Genomic DNA, 21,595 nt, shown 5'->3' with positions numbered 1-21,595 from the left:
ACAAAATTGTGCCACACGTTTTTTATTATTGCAACGAAGTGAATGAGAGACTTTCTCCGGGAGTGATAACACAAATTATTATTTACTAAAAGAGGAATTTGAGATGCCAGGCAGCCTTAAGGAAACATAATTTCACTAAAACCATCTTTGCTTTCCATTCATCAGTCGGTTTAGGTTCTTCATCCGTTGCCAAAATAATCCAAGGCAATCCACTAGGCTTTTATCAACCCTCATTGTTTTTTCGCCGAGACTTCATTTCCCGAAGAGGTCTGCAAATGAACTCTTAGCAGAGAAGCCGCGTGGATGAGTAGAGAGTTGTGATTGGACAAAATATCCTACATCGTTTGTCTGCTTTCTGCGGATTGGAGGACTTTCAAAGCTTGTTGTTTGATTTTTGGTTTTTCCGTTGAGACCGGCGGTAGTAGCGGCGAGAACGGGAGAGTTAGCGCGTAGAAGAAAAGTACAACCTTCGTGTTCTGGATGGGACCGAGAAGGGTGTGTCACGGGGTTGCACGACGTTCTGGTAGGATAAGGGGAAAATACCGTAGCTTCTGGTTACTTTCATGCTTTCTGACATTAAACCAGAAGTATCCCATTCAGATGGCTCTCTCCACCAGGTAGATGTCCAGGCTATACACGCTTCGTTTTGTTTCCAGTTCTTAGTAAGGAGGCTACGTGGAGGCCCGCAATAGATGCGGTGTGGCATTTGAGCTTGAGGAGAATGGGAGTCATCCCTTTCCAGCTGTGTAGTGACCTTCCCTCGGATCAGCCGAACTCACAGGGTTATTGGGTGAAAATGCGAACATTTGCTCACTTTGCAGAAGCAGTTCACCAGCAGTGAATCCCTTACCTGCTGAACTTAAATTTCCTTTCAGCCCTCACCTCACTTCTGCTTGTCTTGGATGTAACTGCCATTTTTTCCAATACCACTATGGGCTTTGTTTATACAACACTATAAACTAGACAACTGTATTTTGGCATCTGATGCAAGCCTTAGCCACACTGTTAGCTTCTAGTCCAGTATGTGGTAGGAGCCCAGAAAATTAGGTTGAGTAAACCATGGTTAAATATGGGATACAGTATTGTCTAAACATGGCCACTGTCAGTTTCTTGTTTTCCTTCTGAGTGCAAATCCTTGAACATTGCAGGTTGTGTGCTCCCCAGTACTGTTACTAATAACTTGCTAATTTGAGTGGAATAGAGGAAGGTGATGAGGCAGGTTATAGTTAATGGAGTTACTTTCCTCCATTTATTTAGGCAGATTATACATGTATTATTATACAGATTATACATCTTAAGGATTAGAAGGCTATGTATTTGATAGTCAGGATTTAAATATAAAGTGGACTCTATATTTTATCATAATTACCCTTTGTGAAATGCCAAGGAAATGAATGCTACAGGATTCCAGGGAATAACTTGCTTTTTGTCGTCTGACCTATCCAGTTAGATACCAGTCCTTAATTTTCAAAAACACAAGAAATGGGGCTTAATTTTGCAAAGAATGTGTGCCCTTTGTGCAGAAAGAAGTTATCCTCTTGTTTTGTACTTGTAATAGAAAGGATTGCTTCATACATAGACTCATATATGGATCCCCAACTGTTTTAGGCAAGTGGATATGTTTAGAATTTTGAGAGCATTTTATGGCCCTTTCAAATATATTTGCAGCCAACCACCAACAGACAAAGCACTGTGCTGCAGTCTCCCGCCATTTTATTTTCTAAGAACGTCTCCAAGATCTATGTGGGTTTCAAAAGCATTGCTAAACTTGAGGCTGGTGCTTTGCTTTGCACCATGTTAGTTTCCCATTCTTTTTTAAAAAGGAAGATGAATGTAGTTGTATAGGGTAAGACACAGGGTAAGATAAGCACCAAGGAACATGTTGGTGGGCACACTAACTTCCAAGTGCTGTCTTGGAGGCCCAGAGACAGAACAATAGTTTTATAATATAGATTATTTGTTAATATAGTTATTAATATGGACTGGTAGGAGATCCTAGATGTTTAATTTGGGTAAAATTGAGCTTGTGTATAATTTCAGTCTAATTTTATGATGAAGTTATGCACAGTGCAACAATTAAATATGCATTATGTCTGAAGTTTCTTGTATTTATTTTGCAGTGTGTTCACTGAAAAACTATGTGATTGCACATATATAAACGTTGTATAACACTGTATTGATGAGGAAGTAGCTTTACACACAAGATACTCTTTATGCACCAAGAAATATTTATTTAATGTGTTCCAGACTGAAATTTTGCATTTAAAAGTGAGCTAAATAAACCCCAAGGACTCTGACAGAAACCATTAAGTGGATTATGAGAAGGTGGTAGGTATGTGTGTTGAATGATTGAGTTTCACTGGAGGATTACCCAAGCTGAAAAGGGCAACTAAATTTAATTGGAATACAAACAAAACCTCTCCATACAATTTGAATAGTAAATATGAATTGAAAATAAAGAACTAACTTGAGTCAAGTTCTTAAATTATGATAAAGATTCTGGAGGATTTATTTGTTTTTAATGATTGGAACATTTTAATGAAGTTAAATATTAATGGAGGAGCTGTGTAGCATATAATGTAAACATTATTGTCATATCCACATTGTTTAGGTCATTGTTGCTTAATCACAAGCCACAATTGATTGGATCCACAAAAGACTTTCATCCATAAACTATAGCTTACAAACCGCAATATTTCATAGAGCATTCTAAGACAAACCAAACAAACCACATAACTGCATTATATGAACCAAGCCATAGTTTTACAGTAGGTGTCATAAATAAACCTAAGAAAACTTGAATAATCAGCTTTTAGAACTGTTACAGAGCAGAGCTGAACTGGACTAATCTTATTTGACTCTATTTCATGAACCATTCCATTTTTTATTGAGTTGGATTAGGCCTACTATTGGCCTGAATGGGCATAAGTCATCTCTTTATGTTCTTTATTATGGCATACAGGGACGAATTGTCAAGAAAGAACTCCATAAGAAACATTTTTGTTTTCTGATCTTTTGGATAAAGGCCAAATGGTGGGAAATGTTTTATGGCTCAGTAATTCAATATATTGAATATATTGCAGGTGGTGAGAATATGCACCATGGCTACTTCTCCAAGAACACCCTCTGCTTCCAAAAAGTAAGTCAAAGAATTAGATGCTGACTTCAAATATCTTTGTTGTTTTCCTTTTCATTTATCTCAAGAGTAAGAATCTTGCAGAGCACATATAGACCTCCCAGCACCCCATTTTTAGTTTCCAGAGCCACACACTCAGGAATAGGCAGAACTGAAATTTTTGGCCTTTGTTGGAGTTTATGAATTTATTTGTTGTTTTGGGTGTGACACCTACTCCACAATCAGGCCATTGTTTCTCTTTGGGGGGTTTAAAACCGCATATTATACTATGCCTTTTAACCCCAGATCATGGGCAGGAATCCTTCTGTGTCAGGGATCCGTCCCAGCCTTGTAATACCTCTCCCCCAGGTGTCCCACCTGTGTCTAAGATAGCATGCTGTGCATTTGTTTGTTGTAATGCAAGTACTGGGTTTTACAGTTTTAGTAATGTTAACTGTTCTTTTGGTATCTAATAATGTTTCTCAGATCAAACACTCCATGTGGCTCTTCCAAGGGTGCCATGCCCCCTTCTCCTCACCAAAGTGATTCTACCCCTCTTCCTTCAATCAATGAACGTCTGGCCTATCTTCGCCCCTCCCGGGAGTTGCTAGAATACTATCGAAAGAAGATTGCAGAATATGATGAGGAGCATGCAGAGCTGGTGAAACGGTTAGAGACCTACAAAGCATCTTATGATGATCAGGTAGGAAAAAGGGAGTGATAATCCACCAAGAGATAGGTGGATTGGAAAGCCATTTAAGGAAGTTTTAAGGCTTACTCCTTTGTCCTTTTTCTTAATGCAATCATGATATCCTTACCACTTTGAATTTTCTGCAAAAGCTACATAGAGGGCATTGTTCCACTGAAAAATATTAAGAGCCAGTTTGGTCTAGTGGTTAAGGCACCAGGCTAGAAACTAGGAGACTGAGAGTTCTGGTCCTGCCTTAGGCATGAAAGCCAGCTGGGTGACCTTGGGCCAGTCACACACACTCAGCCCAACTCATCTCATAGAGTTGTTGTGGGGAAAAATAGGAGGAGGAAGGAGTATTAGGTATGTTCCTGCCTTGAATTATTTATAGAAATAATAAAGGCAGGATAATTAAAAAGAGAGAGAGAGAGAAATATGAATTATCTGGACCCTGACTCCACACTGTATTTACCTGAATCCTCATACTTCAAAAAAAACTGCTTTAAATCATTGATAGTGAAAGAAGTCTTCATCCAGCTTAGTTTTTAAAAGCATCAACATGGGCTGAAGCATTATTCTCCTGCTTCCATCTTTCTTTTTCTTTCAGAGTCTTAAGAGAATGAATTATAGTTTGGCCTAAATTAAGCCAAACTATATTACATTTTTAAAATACGTAATATTTGGGGGGGGGAGGTGGATTTAGAAAGAAAGCAGGAAGAAAAAAAATGTTTTTATTAATATTTATGCATTTTCTTATAGATGAGCACATGTGATGTCAAAGAGGTTCAAAGTGCTGTGTGTGTGTGTGTGTGTATCTGTGTCTATGTGTCCACATGCATTGCTAGTGAATCCTAAGCTACTATGCTACATTAATTAATTGATAGCTTTGTTGCTGCTTTATTGCTCCCTACTTTATTACACCCTATACTCCCATTGTGGGAAAAAGGGAAATACAAATAGTTCTGTGAGGCAAGATGAAGTGTTGCTTTTCTTTAGGGTACTGCCTTTCCCAGCAAGAAAAGGAGGCAGCCAGGAGAGTGAGCAAGTTTTTATGTACAAGTAAAGAAGGAATATGAAGCAAGATTTTATGGCCCAGTCCCTTCCTGGCGTATCCTGCTGGGAAGTTGATCCACAGTTGTATATTTTAGTTGTAGATTCTGTTCCTCAAGAATGGGAAAGAACAGTTGCTGTTCTGAAGTAGACAGCTGATACCTTTAGCATAGCAGTTTTGTATTCATATTTTAAGCCACTTTTTTTCTCTCTTGATTCATTTACTGATCTTTGATTCAGCTAAGCCGATACTATAGTAATTATTTTGGCTCAGTAGCTCTGCTAGGTCTAGGTAGAGGTCCTCTCTAACCTGTTACTTAGAAGCATTTTATTGAAGATGCCACAGCATCAATGTTCTCTACTCATCCTTGGCCTTGACCAAATGCAGAAAAGAGAATAAAGCAGTTTCAGTTGGAGAATTTGATCTGAGATGCTAAGAGAAAGGAAGTGGAACTAGATAGAAGAAAATAGGAGAAATATTAGAAGTGTAGAAGAATGTAATAATTGTAACAGGGCTAAGAGAGGCATGGACAGTTTGCTCAAAAGCTACTAGAACTTCCATTGAAGTTTGAAGTCTAGAAGGCAGTTCCCAGCAAATACAATAGGTAGTAAGAGTGAAGAAAATATTTGTTACAATTTGTAGAACTTGATTAATCACCTTCTTGACAGAAGAGATTAAATTCTAGCATTCTGCCAGGAAGTTGCCTTGGAACTGAGATGGAACGTGATAATGAGGAAACTTGTGTTCTACTTTTGTTTCAACTGCCAGTTGATTAATAATATTTTTTCTGTGCAGCACAAGTTACAATGGGAAATGCGTCAGCGAGAAGAAGAAATTGCAGAACTGCAGAAGGCTTTGAGTGATATGCAGGTATACCTTTTTCAAGAAAGAGAGCATGTGCTTCGCCTTTATGCTGAAAATGATCGGCTGAAAATCAGGTTTGTGGCCTGGTCTGAAAGACTGAAAAATGGAGATGCTAAGAGATTGCCTTTGATGGAATCTATAGATTTAAAATAAGTTGAAGTTTTGCACATGGACAAAAGTAAGATGTGCATGAATGGATTACAGAGGAGAGCAATATGCTTCTTCCTTACCTTTTCGTTTTATGAAGATAACTGGTATTTGCTTCTCATGTGAAAAGATCTGTGACAAAGATCATGGTACATACTATCAGTGATAAGGTGAACTTAAAAAACACTTGATTCCTCTGCTGCTGTCTTGAGAAGACCGCAAATGAAGCTTCTCTCTTGTCACTGGACTACAAATTGAACTACAGTATATATCAGTGTAGGACACCGCATATAATTTTTTCTCTTACCTAAAACATTGTCTTGATTGATTGGATAGAAATGCTGAAAATAAATACATTTAGTTGAATAAGAGAGATATCTGTTTGGTTCAAACTACTAGACTGCTAACACAATAATAAAAAAATAACCAGAAAAAGAAGTAAAGGACCAGGAGATCCATTTCACATAAAAAACAATTCCAAAGAAATTGGATCAAATTGCTCAGAAGTCGTCTTCCTTGCCTCTTTGTTTGGAAAAAAAAAAGAAACAATCTCATTCACATATGGATGGTTCATACTTGTCAGCTGTTCACTGTTGCAAGTCAAGCCCACGGGACTTCTTCCATTGTTGTAATGCATTTGTTTTTGTAACCCAGCCTGACTACCCTGCATATGCTGTGGCATGTTACTTTTAACAATCCCATGATGATAGGAATTTCAGAATTACAGTCTGGTCTGATAGGGGCTTCAGGAGACACTCTGGAACTTCTCTGCTATATGTGTGTCTTAGTGCTAAAATAGAACCTCCCCTTCCAAAGCTAGTCTTTGCATCATGTAGACTTGTTTCCAAAAAAGTAATTTCAGAAACAGTTTGACTTTAAAGGCTGTGCTATATAAAATGGTTTGCTAACATTGCCTCCTGGTGGCTAAAGATTCAAGTTCACATTCTTAGTAATAAGATGCTACTATAATCTCCCTTAGTTCTTTCTGAAATAGAAGAAACTTAGAGAATATCTTCAGCAGAGGAGAAATTGTATTCAAAAGGTGGTGTTTCCAACCATTCACTTGCCATGAGTTTTCATGAGATCTTGCATGGTTAGATTCTACAGGAAAGAGAACTTCTAGAGTGTGTGCACTAAAAGGTATGCTTTTCAAAGAGATAGATGGGCCCTGAAGTCAACAAAAAAGTGCAGGATACATCAGTATTTAGGAACAGAAACAAAATGCCTTATTTTCAATGCATTACAGGGAATTGGAGGACAGAAAGAAGATTCAGCATCTTTTGGCTTTATTAGGAACAGACAGTGGTGAAATTACCTATTTTCACAAGGAACCACCAGATAAGGTAAACATCCATCAATTAACCTAGATATTTTTACTTTATTTATCTTAATTTTTTTTAACATAAAAGAGATAAATTACATTAGCTACATTACTGCTGGTGGCTTATAAAGGAGATTAAACAATCATAGTTTGACATAAAATAATGCAGCCACAACAAAATATTTTTTAAAAAGCAGCATTCAAGGAACTGGAATGTATCTTTGGAGTGAAAAATACCATTGAGTTCTCAGAGAAAGAGCAGGATATAAACATAATCATATGCGTAAATCTTCAGGCAAAAGCTAATGGAGGTCAACAGATTAAAGGTTAAATGGAATGGATGAATTTATATTTCATAGGCCTAAATCCAGTGCTTTCTAGGTGACAAATTCCAGAAAGCCTTGTAAGCCAAGGGCTGGTCAATCTATAATTCAAGTCAAGTTGTTAAAAGTAAGTAATTTGTATAGGTTGGCTTTTACAGGAATGCCTTTTAGTGATAGAGAAGGTGTAGCTGTGCTACTTACAACATTACCTACAAATGGTAAGGACAGCATCCTTTAGTTTTGGCATAATTTGACTAGTATGTTAAAAACACAACCTAATTCCAGTTGTGCCACAAGTATTCTCACAGTATTTTGAGCAAACTAGGACCTCTAATCTAAAGACTACCTTGCAAGCCAGTATACTGTTACACACATCCTATCAGCTTGGAGGTATATGCAGTGTACTGTCACAGTCAGAAGCAAATTAGTTTAAGTGTGCTAGGAAACTGTTTGGAAGAATACTGATTAAAATAGGATGATAAATGAAAAAAAAAATTCAGGAAGCGCAGTGCAGCTTTTTACTGCCAGAGAAGTAGAGACCAGATTTTTGTTTTTCAGCAGGTCATAGAAAAATTAATATGAGAAAGTTTCTTTTATATCTGTTGATCCAGAGAAAACATGTAATAAAGTGAATAGGCATGGAGTTTGTTGTTTATTCGTTTAGTCGCTTCCGACTCTTCGTGACTTCATGGACCAGCCCACGCCAGAGCTTCCTGTCGGTCGTCAACACCCCCAGCTCCCTCAGGGACGATTCCGTCACCTCTAGAATATCATCCATCCACCTTGCCCTTGGTCGGCCCCTCTTCCTTTTGCCTTCCACTCTCCCTAGCATCAGCATCTTCTCCAGGCTGTCCTGTCTTCTCATTATGTGGCCAAAGTATTTCAGTTTGGCCTTTAATATCATTCCCTCAAGTGAGCAGTCTGGCTTTATTTCCTGGAGGATGGACTGGTTTGATCTTCTTGCAGTCCAAGGCACTCTCAGAATTTTCCTCCAACACCACAGTTCAAAAGCATCGATCTTCCTTCGCTCAGCCTTCCTTATGGTCCAGCTCTCGCAGCCATATGTTACTACGGGGAACACCATTGCTTGAACTATGCGGACCTTTGTTGTCAGTGTGATGTCTCTGCTCTTAACTATTTTATCGAGATTTGTCATTGCTCTTCTTCCAAGGATTAAGCGTCTTCTGATTTCCTGACTGCAGTCAGCATCTGCAGTAATCTTCGCACCTAGGAATACAAAGTCTTTCACTGCTTCTACATTTTCTCCCTCTATTTGCCAGTTATCAATCAAGCTGGTTGCCATAATCTTGGTTTTTTTGAGGTTTAGCTGCAAACCAGCTTTTGCACTTTCTTCTTTCACCTTCATGATAAGGCTCCTCAGTTCCTCTTCGCTTTCAGCCATCAAAGTGGTATCATCTGCATATCTGAGATTGTTAATGTTTCTTCCAGAGATTTTAACTCCAGCCTTGGATTCCTCAAGGCCAGCTTGTCGCATGATGTGTTCTGCGTACAAGTTGAATAGGTAGGGTGAGAGGATACAGCCCTGCCGTACTCCTTTCCCAATCTTAAACCAGTCTGTTGTTCCGTGGTCTGTTCTTACTGTTGCTACTTGGTCGTTATACAGATTCTTCAGGAGGCATACAAGATGACTTGGTATCCCCATACCACTAAGAACTTGCCACAATTTGTTATGGTCCACACAGTCAAAGGCTTTAGAATAGTCAATAAAACAGAAATAGATGTTTTTCTGAAACTCCCTGGCTTTTTCCATTATCCAGCGGATATTGGCAATTTGGTCCCTAGTTCCTCTGCCTTTTCTAAACCAAGCTTGTACATCTGGCAATTCTCGCTCCATGAACTGCTGAAGTCTACCTTGCAGGATCTTGAGCATTACCTTACTGGCATGTGAAATGAGTGCCACTGTTCGATAGTTTGAACATTCTTTAGTGTTTCCCTTTTTTGGTATGGGGATATAAGTTGATTTTTTCCAGTCTGATGGCCATTCTTGTGTTTTCCAAATTTGCTGGCATATAGCATGCATTACCTTGACAGCATCATCTTGCAAGATTTTGAACAGTTCAGCTGGGATGCCGTCGTCTCCTGTTGCCTTGTTATTAGCAATGCTTCTTAAGGCCCATTCAACCTCACTCTTCAGGATGTCTGGCTCTAGCTCACTGACCACACCGTCAAAGCTATCCCCGATATTGTTATCCTTCCTATACAGGTCTTCTGTATATTCTTGCCACCTTTTCTTGATCTCTTCTTCTTCTGTTAGGTCCTTGCCATCTTTGTTTTTGATCATACCCATTTTTGCCTGGAATTTACCTCCGATGTTTCTAATTTTCTGGAAGAGGTCTCTTGTCCTTCCTATTCTATTGTCTTCTTCCACTTCCGCGCATTGCTTGTTTAAAAATAATTCCTTATCTCTTCTGGCTAACCTCTGGAATTTTGCATTTAATTGGGCATATCTCCCCCTATCACTGTTGCCTTTTGCTTTCCTTCTTTCTTGGGCTACTTCTAGTGTCTCAGCAGACAGCCATTTTGCCTTCTTGGTTTTCTCTTTCTTTGGGATGTATTTTGTTGCCGCCTCCTGAACAATGCTGCCAACTTCTGTCCAGAGTTCTTCCGGGACCCTATCTACTAAGTCCAGTCCCTTAAATCTATTCTTCACCTCCACTGCATATTCCTTAGGAATATTAGTGAGCTCATATCTAGCTGATCTGTGGGTCTTCCCTAATCTCTTTAGTCTGATCCTAAATTGTGCAAGAAGAAGTTCGTGATCTGAACTACAGTCAGCTCCAGGCCTTGTTTTTACCGACTGTACAGATGTCCGCCACCTTTGGCTGCAAAGGATGTAATCAATCTGATTTCGGTGTTGTCCATCTGGTGAAGTCCATGTATAAAGCCGTCTCTTAGGTTGTTGGAAGAGAGTGTTTGTTATGCAGAGTGAATTGTCTTGGCAAAATTCTATCAGCCTATGTCCTGCTTCATTTTGTTCTCCCAGGCCATGCTTACCTGTAATTCGAGGTGTCATTTGACTGCCCACCTTAGCATTCCAGTCTCCTGTGATGAAAATAACATCTCTTTTAGGCGTGTTGTCCAGTAGGTGCTGCAGATCCTCATAGAACTGCTCTACTTCAGCTTCTTCAGCATTTGTGGTTGGGGCATATATTTGGATCACTGTGATGTTAGATGGCTTGCCCTGAATTCGAATTGAGATCATTCTGTCGTTTTTTGGGTTGTATCCAAGCACTGCTTTAGCCACTTTACTATTAATTATGAAGGCTACTCCATTTCTTCTGTGGTCCTCTTGTCCACAGTAGTAGATCTGGTGGTCATTTGATGTGAAGTGGCCCATTCCAGTCCATTTCAGTTCACTGACGCCCAGAATGTCTATCTTTAATCTTGACATCTCACCAATAACCACATCCAATTTGCCCTGGCTCATAGATCTTACATTCCAGGTTCCAATGGTGTGTTGATCCTTAGAACATCGGATTCGCCGTTCACCACCAGCACCATCGGCCGCTAGCCGTCCTTTCGGCTTTGAGCTAGCTGCGTCATCACGTCTGGGGCTAGTTGAACTCATCCTCTGTTCCTCCCCAGTAGCATTTTGACCATCTTCCGACCTGGGGGTCTCACCTTCCGATGGTATACCGACATATCTCTGGTTGTACTGATCCATTTAGTTTTCACGGCAAGAATACTGGGGTGGGTTGCCATTACCTTCCCCAGGGATCGCATTTAGTCTGACCTCTCTGTCATGACCTTCCCGTCTTGGGTGGCCCTTCACGGTTTAGCTCATGGCATCATTGAGGTGCTCAAGCTCCAGCACCACGACAAGGTAACGATCCTTTGCTGAAGAGGCATGGAGTATTTTACACAAATATGAAGTTGGAGATTGGTTGCTGAATGCTTTAAGCATGGTAGGTGGTGGAAGTAAAGCATACATGAGAATACAGAATGTGTAGCTAATATCTCAACATTAAACAGAGTAAGGCAAAGGCGTGTGATGTCCCCCTGGTGGTTTAATGCATTAAATAAATGTATAAGAGTGCTTATAGTGATTTTAGAAAGTTATCAGAGACGTGAATATATATGTACTTCTGTTTGCAGATTATGCCTTGTTGTTAGTTGAAACCTGAATGATTTGCAGTAAATGTTGTATAATACAACAACATGGATCTGAAAATTAAGTTATAAGAGACCAGGGTAGTTGTGATTAATGGGAAAAATTAACTAGAGCAAGTAGGTTAATTTGTGTACCTTGGTAAAAAGTTTACTAGAAATAAGAAAATGCATGGAGAAATATTAAGATACAGGAATAAAAAATTAGCAGTTGAAACTGAACTACAAGATGAGAACCAGTTTGGTCTCGTGGTTAAGGCAACGGGCTAGAAACTAGGAGACTGAGAGTTCTGGTCCTGCCTTAGGCATAAAAGCTGGCTAGATGACCTTGGGCCAGGCCCCCTCTCTCAGCCCAGCTCACCTCACAGGGTGGTGGTTGTGGGGAAAATAGGAGGAGGCAGGAGTATTAGGTATGTTCACTGCCTTGAGTTATTTATAAAAATAATAAAGGCGGGATAGAAAATAAATAAAATAAATAAGATCATTGTTATCTATTTATTTTTTTAGTATTGTATTGTGTCTAATGTGTATATTAAAAGCTGTGGTAGAATAGAAAATGAACAAAATGTTTTGGTTATCATAGGTCACTATACATCAACGACCAATCAAGAGCAGAGATACAAATGATAGATATGATAAACACACTTCAAAAATAGGTCAGTGGAAAAATAAAAATTACTTTTAGTAAACTTTACAGATAACATTCAGATACCATAGGATTTTATGGAAAATATCTGATTTTATTGAATTTGCCTGCTTGAATATTCAGCCTTCCCCTTTGTGTTGCCCTCTGGATTGTTGCAGCTACAATTCCCAGGATGATGCCTGTAAATTTGGGAGTTGTACATTGAGCTGAAGTCTTCCCCTCCCTTCCCTTCCTTTCCGCTAGGAAGATATCCTAAAAACTGAGTTGCTCCTTTCATTAGGCAGGGCTAAGAACTGAGCAGCCATAGAGCGGGAGAAAACATTCCCTCTCAGTGATGTTCCTGCTAAGCTCCGTTACACAGGATTTTGTAGACTTCTTTTCACAAGGAATGAACTGATTCTCTTGATTCTTTGAAGAAAGCAAGGCCCCAAAGTTTCTCTCCGTTCTTTCAGTGATCTCTCAGATAGACAGAACACCAACAGTAGAAGTTCTGACTACCAGTCAGTAGGAGGCAAACTCTAAATAGCAGTCATCCTGCTTTGCTCCCTGAAGAACTGTCAGTACCCCTCTTTATGCCAATCACTCTGATCTCAGCCATAGTGGCTACATCGCTGGTGGGTTACCTCTGTATGATTTTGGGATGCATCAGTGAGAGCTTTTGGTGTTAACAGTGAATCCAGAAATAGTGATCACACGCTGTTCTGCCTAGGTTTCAGCAATAGATACACATCTAAAATCAGAATTAGAGAGACAGTTTGGTGTAGTAGTTAAGGTGCTGGCCTAGAAATCAGGAGGCTTTTAATTTCTAGGCCTCCCTTAGGCATGAAAAGCCAACTGGGTGACTTTGGGCCAGTCACTCTCAGCCCCACTCACCTCACAGGGTTGTGGTGGTGAAAAATAGGAGGCAGGAGTATTAGATATGTTTGCTGCCTTGAGTTATTTGTAAAAGGGCAGGATAAAATAATAATAATATGTATGCCTATAGTCTGAGACTAACTTGCGTTTCCCCCTTTTGTAGGCTTGGAGAATTATTCATTTTCATAAGGTTTTTTTTAGAGATGTTTATTATCTGACAAAAGGAAGCTGTTTCTAGAGACATTCTCTACTGATAGCTGGCTGATTTGCTTATATTTAAGGAAGTTAACATCTAATTCATTAAATGTGTGACATTTGTAATCCCTCTCCACCTTGCACATTCAAGGTAAAACAGTTCGCTACAAATTAAATTTTGCTTTGGTTCTGTGGGTCTCTCTTTCAGTGCATATTAATCCTAGCTTTCTTCTGAAAGAAACTTCTCCTTCCATTAGGGGGGGAGATACATAGAAAAGAATTTTCATTACAAGTATAGGTACTTGGAGTCAAGGCCCAGTAGAAGAGGAAACATCTGTAGTATATTTCAACAAGGTATTTTTATGTTAGCAACTGTTACATGTGTAAGTTGCTGTCCAGTTGATTCAGGAAAGCAAATGGTGTTACCTGTATTTTTTTTTAACACTGCATCTGATTTTCATTTTCTAGAGACAGGTTGACACATTTGATATATTTTCTAGAAACATTGTAAAACGTTTTGTTAGGTTCTGAGACCCAAAACAATATATGCTATTCTGGCTTACAGGACTGGATGTATAGTTAACAGCTCACAATTATATCCATCAGATTGCAATTTAGACAACCAGGATAACATTGCATTCTCCTTGACCCTTAGTTCAATCCCTGTTCTGTGGGGGCGTTCTATCCTCTGAAACACTCAGTCTGCATTACCAGAAGATTCCAGCTCTGTATTCTCCCATTCACGAGGATGCGATTCTATTTCTAGATGATATCTGATGTGGGATAACCCACGCTCTGTGGATTATAGATGTATTGGACAGAAATTCCATTGACTGTCTCAGCCCACTGGATAAAGTTAATTGTTTCCACAGTGTCCAGGAACATCAGATTAAATTGGGACTCAGAGTGGTCCAACCTTCTTATCTCCTATTCAAAAAGCAATAAACCTATGTACTCTTCCTAAAGCTATTTACTTCTTTTTAGCTGATCACCTTATGGCAAGGTTTCCAGACATGTTGCATCCACTCTGTGTTTCCTCTCTCAAGCTCTGTTGCTGCTCTGGAGAAAGTTGTGACCCATTCTGTAAAGCATGTAGCTACTTCAGGCATTTTTTTCTTAATACGGTTCCCATAATTGCTATATGCAAAATCCATTACAATCTGTCTTCCTTCCTAAATTCCTAAAGTTATTTCTCTACAGTGGATGGAGGATACTGGTTCTTCCATAATATGATAATGATTTTTATCATGGAGAAGAACTATCTTGTGTTTTTTTATTCTGATTGTTTGTTCCTCTTGACTTTTTTTATCCTGTAACTTTAAGAGAGAGGTGCTTCCTCCTATTCCAGGCTTTGTTACGCATCTTTTAATTCTTCCTTTTGGAGCAAGTGGAAGGAGCAACCTATTTTTCAGGATACTCTTCGTGTACTATAGAAAAAGAATTGTCATAGGAAGTGCATGGTTCCATTCTGCTAACTACTGTGGCCTTAAAACATTACCTCAAGAGAAACCTTTCAGATTAATAAAAGGAATGGGATAACATCTTGTCAATTAAAGTTATTTTCCTGTAGGTACTAAAAGCTCTGCCTTAAAAAATAAAGGAGAGAAGCCTGAAAGTGGAAATAGATACCAAAGAGACAACCAAACACTCTTATTACAGGTAATTGGTAATACTACATGAAAAACTGTAGAATCACCATGGTAGTCTGGATTGAGGTTCATCAAATTCAGCGTCAATTCTTTTAACAAAAAGGAGTTCCAGAATATGTTTATGATAATGTGCATTGTGATATCTCATGGCATACACAATTGACACTCTACCTCTCCTGCATTGGGGTCTTGACTGAACCCCAGTTAAACAGATCTTAGCGAAGGGTACTTTCATCTAGCCAGGTTTTGGTGATGGATGCCAGTCTTCCCTCTAATCCACTATTTCTTTGCAGACAAGGTTGGATTTATTACAGGCAGATCTGGTGTTCGAGGGTATTAATCTGTTCTAGTTCAGGTGTGCCCCCTGGGAAAAGTGGGGGAAAGAGAAAGTGGTAGAAACTATCAAAAGGGCATTAGGAAGGTAAACAAAGGTTACCAGGTGGCTGGACTTTTTTATTGCTTTTCTTCAGGCATGAACAAAAGATTGCAAAAGAGGTTGCATAAGAGGTAATTCTGGCAAGGACAGAAGCAAACAGGTTGAAATTAGACTAGCCCTCTATTATAATGGGACCTTTAGCAACCATTCTTCCCACTCAAAAGCATGATGTTCACAACATTTCACAACATGTGAGCAGAAGAAAATGGTTGCAAGAACTGAATCTAGATCTATTAGAAGAACTTATATTTTAGATTCAACAATTGCTGTGACGCTGTCTTGGTTCTGCAATTGGATGACTAAGAGATCTGCAGCCTTGAATTGCTCACTGGGGAAATGTCCAGTTCTGGTATCCGCCAAGAAAAATCTGACAGATTAATAGCCCCAAGTGTTCTGACTTTTTCATTTGACTGACAGAAGGAATTGTCCAGGAGGAAGATTCATGACTCAGGGTTCATTTCTATGCAGCTCTCCTCTTGCTAGATATGCCATTGTTTTCTCAGAATTCAGCTGTGCAAATGCATGTTCCCACACCCTTATACACTAACAGCTAGCTGGGAAAGTCACCCAGGGTTCACCTTAGTATCGTTTTATTCCCTAATGCTACTAACTGGTCAGAATCATTGAACGAGTTTTGAGGGCACCCCACTTCCAGGCTGGTGTCCTTGTACAATCCAACCTGGCAAGTTTGCCAGCTTTATTACAAGAGTGAGATGCCTGCTGCAAGCAATATTTTCCCCTCATTCTTGTTCAAAGTATTGTGGCTGTGCAAGTATTGAGACAGAAGAAGAAAATGCAGTTGGGAGGAGGGGTAGCAAATCTGGGAATGTGTGGTCGAAAGAAAAAGCAAATAATTAATGCTGGGGGATGTCACTTGATGTAATCATTTTATCCTTGACATTTAATAGTTGGAAAAACAACTGACATTTTTTCAAAAAAGAATACATAATGGTCTCTCCTCATATCTTCCCCACAACAGAGGGTTGGGCTGAGAGAGTCCAAGTCACCTGGCCAGCTTCTGTGCCTATGGGAGGACTAGAACTCAGTTTCCCAGTTTCTACTCCAACACCTTAACGACTACACCAAACTGCCTAAAACCTGCAAAAAATATGGTGGGGGGGTGCTATTCTGCAAGGGAAAGCCTTATTTGCACTGTAGCAGATTCTTCAGGTTTTCTCTTTGTGGATCCAGGTGGAAGCTCTTCAGGCTCAACTAGAAGAACAGACCAAGTTGTCAAAGGAGCAAATTGAGGCTCTGCTAGAGGATCGACGCATCCGTATTGAAGAAGCTCAGGTTCAGCATCAGAGGGATCAGGAGAAGATCAAAGAGATTGCCGAAAAGTAGGTGCAAAAGACGAGTTGAGTTCACATACTAAAAAGAATGATGTGTTGAGTGGGGCAGGGGTTGTAAAAGCATTTTATTCTGCCCTGAGCAGAATATCATTTTTTTCTATCTGATGTTCCTGGTTTGACCCTTTGCTACGGTATGTGTGGGATGGATTGTTTTGTAAGTGATTACTTCTAGATACTATTCTTATTTGGGAGAGAGTCCATAACACTATAATTGAGCCTAGCTGCTATATGGATAATCAGTTCCAAATTCAATCACCAGCATTCCCAAACAAAAGGTCTTGATATTGGGTTCTGTGATAAACCTCTGGCAATCGTGGAGAGCTGCTGCAAATCAGGGTAGAGAGTAGTGGATTAGATGACTAATCCAATTTGGGTTAGGATCCAGATCCATGTAGACTCAAAGCCAGGGTACACATGGTGACAAAGCACCCATGCAGACATAAATTTAGGACACACTGATCTATTGAAGCTGTTGCTTCCTGTTCCACAACCCCTCATAGTGGGGTTAAAGTATGACAATAAATCAGTTACTAATTCATTGTATTGCCTTTCCCCAGATACCACAAAGCTCAAAATTTGCTATATGAGAGTACCAGAGATTTTCTGCAGATGAAGTTTGATGCACGAGCAAATGAAAAATCCTGGGTGGCAGAGAAGGACACTCTGCTGAGGAAGATGGACAAATTTAAATGTGCACCCAAACAGAGCAGGATTTGTCAGGACAGCAGTCTGGTCCAGGACCACATCAATCAAAGTCAGGAAAGTGATCAAAGCTGGCGAGATACTAGCCCAGAGCAGCAGGACACTAGCCCAGATGAGAGGGAAGGTAGTCCTTGTCAGCAGAGCTTCACCAAGAGACCATCTCCCAGCAGGAAGGTTGAAGTTTTCAAGAAGAGGAAACCGAAAGCTGCCAGACGTGTTTCTCAAGCAGCCCATGGTGTTCATAAAGTATATGAAGCAGAGGTCAAAGTAATGACTGCTATGTTGCATCAGGTTGTTTCTGCAGATTAGATATAATGTCATAAAATTTCAACATGGTGATGCTGTGACACATTGAAATGGTGTTAAAAGTTTCTTGCCAGTCACTGTTTTCTCTCAATTATTTATTGATGTGACCATTTGTAATTTCTGTACTTTCTTCCAGCTGCTTAAGAAGCCCCCAAAAGGATTTTTATGTCACCTCCAAGGATTACAAGATCGACTGACACAGGAGCAGAGATTAGCAAACATGTATCGAGACCAGTGTGTTTCATTGGAAGAAGAATTGGCTAAGATTCGGGAGGAAGGAGATTTAAGTCGAGAGATCCTGAAGGTAAGAAACTTTTGCTGCTTTTGCAACAACTTTGTCAAAGTACGGTAGTCCCTTCCTCAATCTTATCATGAGAACTGCTGACAAAAATGTGATTATTACACTATTATCTTATGTTTTGCTTCCACATTTGTAGCAACGGTCAGAAAAGATGGGGAGGCGTCTACAGCAAATGACCCAGCGCTATGAGGCACTGGAAAAAAGGCGTGTCATGGAAGTGGAGGGGTTTAAAACTGACATTAAGCAACTCCAACAAAGGCTGCAGGACATCGAGAAGCAACTTTTCAAGGTATTATTTTGTCAAGAGAAAGAATTAGAATGGGATTAATTCCTCTGAAGTAATGCCTTGTGACCAAATTTCCAAACTTCAGAAAGAATAATTAGCTGAATTTATTTTTGATCTGACTGTGGTTTTACCAAAAGCCAGTTTGGTGCACTGGATTAGGAACAGGGACGTTACAAGTTCTAGTCTTCTCAGTGCTGGGAGGAAGGTCTAGCCCCAGGCCCCTGAAGTATGGGGTGCCTCAGGTCTCTGACCACTCCTTTTTAGTATCCACATGAAACTGCAGGGGGAGGTCATCAACAGCGTGGGGTGCAGTATCATCAGTATGCTGATAATAACCAGTTATACTTCTTCACACCTCGCTGGCCAGGCAGTGCCATTCAGGTTCTGACCCAGAGCCTGGAGGTTGTGAGGGTCTGGATGGGAAAAAACAGTTGTGTCTCAACCATAGCATGATGTAGTGGCTCTGTTTTTTGCTCACCCCCCCCCCCCCAATCTAGTGAGGTGTCATCTTTGATTTGTGCCGGGGTAGCACTCCCCAAGACAGAGCTTGTGCCAAATTTGGGGGCTGTCCTGGATTTGGCGCTCCTGCTTGAGGTGGCAGCCATGGCTAGGGGGACCGTTGCGCTGATCCAACTTGTGCACCAATTATGCCATTCCTGGACCAGGAGGCCTTGCTCACAGTCAATTATGCTCTGGTCACTTCCTGGTTGGATTACTGCAACATATTCTACACGGGGCTGTCCTTGAAGGCAATATATAAGATGGGCAGCCATATGAGTCATTTCAATCAATAAAATCTACTCTAAACAGTTCTATATTCCTTTTCAAAAATCAAACTGCTTTCAAACCTATTTATCCATTCTTTGAAATTGTTTTCCTTTTTAGGTGGTAATGACTGTGGGCCCTGACCAAGATCTTGCAATTCTACATGAAGTTCGCCAAGGGAATAAGAGAACTAAAAAGATACAAGGAGAACTTAAAAACTTAAAATCAAAGATATATGGGATGGAAAATGACCTACGAGTTTGTTGATAATGATACAGTATGTCAGTCAGAATGAGTGGTGTTGATAAAGACCTGTCACCTCAACAACCTTTCTTTTGTACAAAATGTGTAGCTTGCAGTGAGTGTAGCACTAACTTTACATTCCAGGGCTGAATGAAGAAACCAATTAAAACGTGTGAGATTTGAAATCAAACTTTTTTTGAATGAGTATCTAGATTTGGTCTCTGCTTGCAATGTTGGTTTATGCACAGATCAGGACAGAGATATTTGATAATTCCTTTTGCTGTGGCTACAGGAGATGTAGTCTGTAAGAACTTTTTTCTGGCTAAGAATGATAGAAAGCAGCTAGGTGGGTTATGTACGCTCTGTATGTTAGTTTATTATGGAGAAGAATGAAATTTCTAAATGATTCAGAAATTGTTCTGTAAAGGAGGATTGATACCAATTTATATCAGAAACTCTTACAGTGAGCCATAAGGACATTTTAACTGTATTTTTCAAATCAAAACCACATTCTTCAAGTAATTGCTACTCTTGAGTTTTCTAAAGATTTGTAGCCCAATTTAAGGAGAAGCATAGATCAAGATGAACTTTATCATTGATGACAGAATTGCAACCTAAAACACAGTTCTATCACCCAGAGTTGCAATTCTGTACATTAAAAGGGGAGTCAGCCCCAGTGAGCTGAAACCTCTTTTCTGAATAAATTTGCATAAGATTAAGTTAAAAAACAGATGCTTTCTAGCGTGGATCATTCTTGTTTTCATGGGTATAATTTTTTTGCAGAAATCCTTCTGAAACCAGAAAAGAATTATGACATATCTATTGTTTCTACTATTATATAACATTAAAACTTACATTATAATATTTTCTTGATATTTTTATTTCTGCTGATCACTAGCAATAACCAAAGCCTTAATGCAGACTATCACTGGCCATTTAATATTAGCTAATAATTTCTACATAAGGAAAAAAAAGCTGCTCGGCAGTTTGTAATGACTGATAATTGTATCAGTCTGCTTCATTAATAGTAGAACTAACTACAACATGCCCAATTATGTTTTTTTCTGTGCATATACACACAGAATATATGTACATATATGCACATACCCATAATAGTATTAACTTTTGGAGTAATCAGTATTATGCAGAGAACAAAAAAGTATACTAAGACAAGCAAATTAAGGCACAAGGTAAGAAAAATGAAATACAGCTAGGTCTATTTTATACTAGCATTCATAATATTTCTCTAAATCTTTTTGTCCTTGCATCCATTATATCTGCCTCTCATCATTGCCTCTTGTTCTTAACCTTCTCATCTCTCTGAGGATCTCAGGTCCATCCAACATGACTTTCTTAGTCTTCCTCTTTCAACCAATTTACCTTTCATATATTTGTTTTGAAATCAGCTTCATTCATTCTGGATGACCAAAATACTCAACATCTTTCATAACTGGTCACTCACTGTTTGTTTTCCATCTGCATTCCTTCTTGTTTTACTGTACGTACTTAAGTGCCATATTCTAACAGTATTCAACTTTTGTTTTTCCTAATAAACCCAACTCTCATTTCTATATAGCAAAGCAGGCAGAAGGATGTTCTTGTGGCCATTTTTGCTTCTTCTGAGAAACATTCTTTTCTCTACCTCATACTAGTCATACATTTCTATCCAGCATTAGCACATTTTAAAGTTTCTTCATCCATTTTCTCATCTTTAGTTAATATTCTACAAAGAAACAAATTCATCTACTTGTTCTTGTTCTGCAGCATTTATGTTTAACTTGCAATCATTCACACCATTTTCCTTGTCCAACACAACTATCTTGGACTTTATGTATGAATATTCAGATACATACTCATACAATCTAACATTTGTTGCATTGGGGTTCTCATCTGCAGTACATTCACATTCCCAACCAACATGCCCCTAATATCACCAAAAGCATTTCTTGTACATTTACTCAGAAATACATTAAACCACCAAAGGGACAACACATGTCCATTTCTATGTTCCTGCTCTGTATTAATTCATTTGGTGAGCAATTTTCATACATACGTTGTTTCATGTATTATTCTTACCACATTTATCAATCAACCTTCAGCTCCGTGTTCACCAAACATTTGATATTTCAAGTCTATATGCTTTCTCTAAACGCTTGATATATATCACATCTGGGGTCTGTTCATCCATAAAGCTACACTGTGCTTTCCAAATTTTCTTGATT

At 39.3% G+C, this 21,595-nt stretch overlaps 1 protein-coding gene across 2 annotated transcripts; it reads left to right on the top strand.

Annotated features, from left to right (window-relative positions):
- Positions 1-287: 287 nt before the first annotated feature.
- CCDC77 (coiled-coil domain containing 77) lies at positions 288-19,822 on the top strand. Of its 2 annotated transcripts, none has more exons than XM_063308551.1 (12): positions 288-495; positions 3,084-3,139; positions 3,602-3,818; positions 5,650-5,792; positions 7,112-7,208; positions 12,221-12,293; positions 14,904-14,992; positions 16,610-16,758; positions 17,328-17,739; positions 17,915-18,082; positions 18,216-18,368; positions 19,251-19,822. In XM_063308551.1, exons 1-12 carry the CDS (start codon positions 481-483, stop codon positions 19,395-19,397), a joined length of 1,719 nt encoding a protein of 572 aa, XP_063164621.1. In that variant the 5' UTR covers positions 288-480; the 3' UTR covers positions 19,398-19,822. The 2 variants fall into 2 exon arrangements, with proteins under 2 accessions (XP_063164621.1, XP_063164622.1); XM_063308552.1 differs by having other exon boundaries at positions 289-523.
- The last annotated feature ends 1,773 nt before the right edge of the window (positions 19,823-21,595 follow it).

The sequence above is a fragment of the Candoia aspera genome, chromosome 7 (assembly GCF_035149785.1).
Source record: "Candoia aspera isolate rCanAsp1 chromosome 7, rCanAsp1.hap2, whole genome shotgun sequence".
In the NCBI taxonomy this organism is placed as follows: Eukaryota; Metazoa; Chordata; class Lepidosauria; order Squamata; family Boidae; genus Candoia; species Candoia aspera.
Note: the sequence above shows the minus strand (reverse complement) of the source record. Positions and strands in the feature narration are given on the sequence as shown.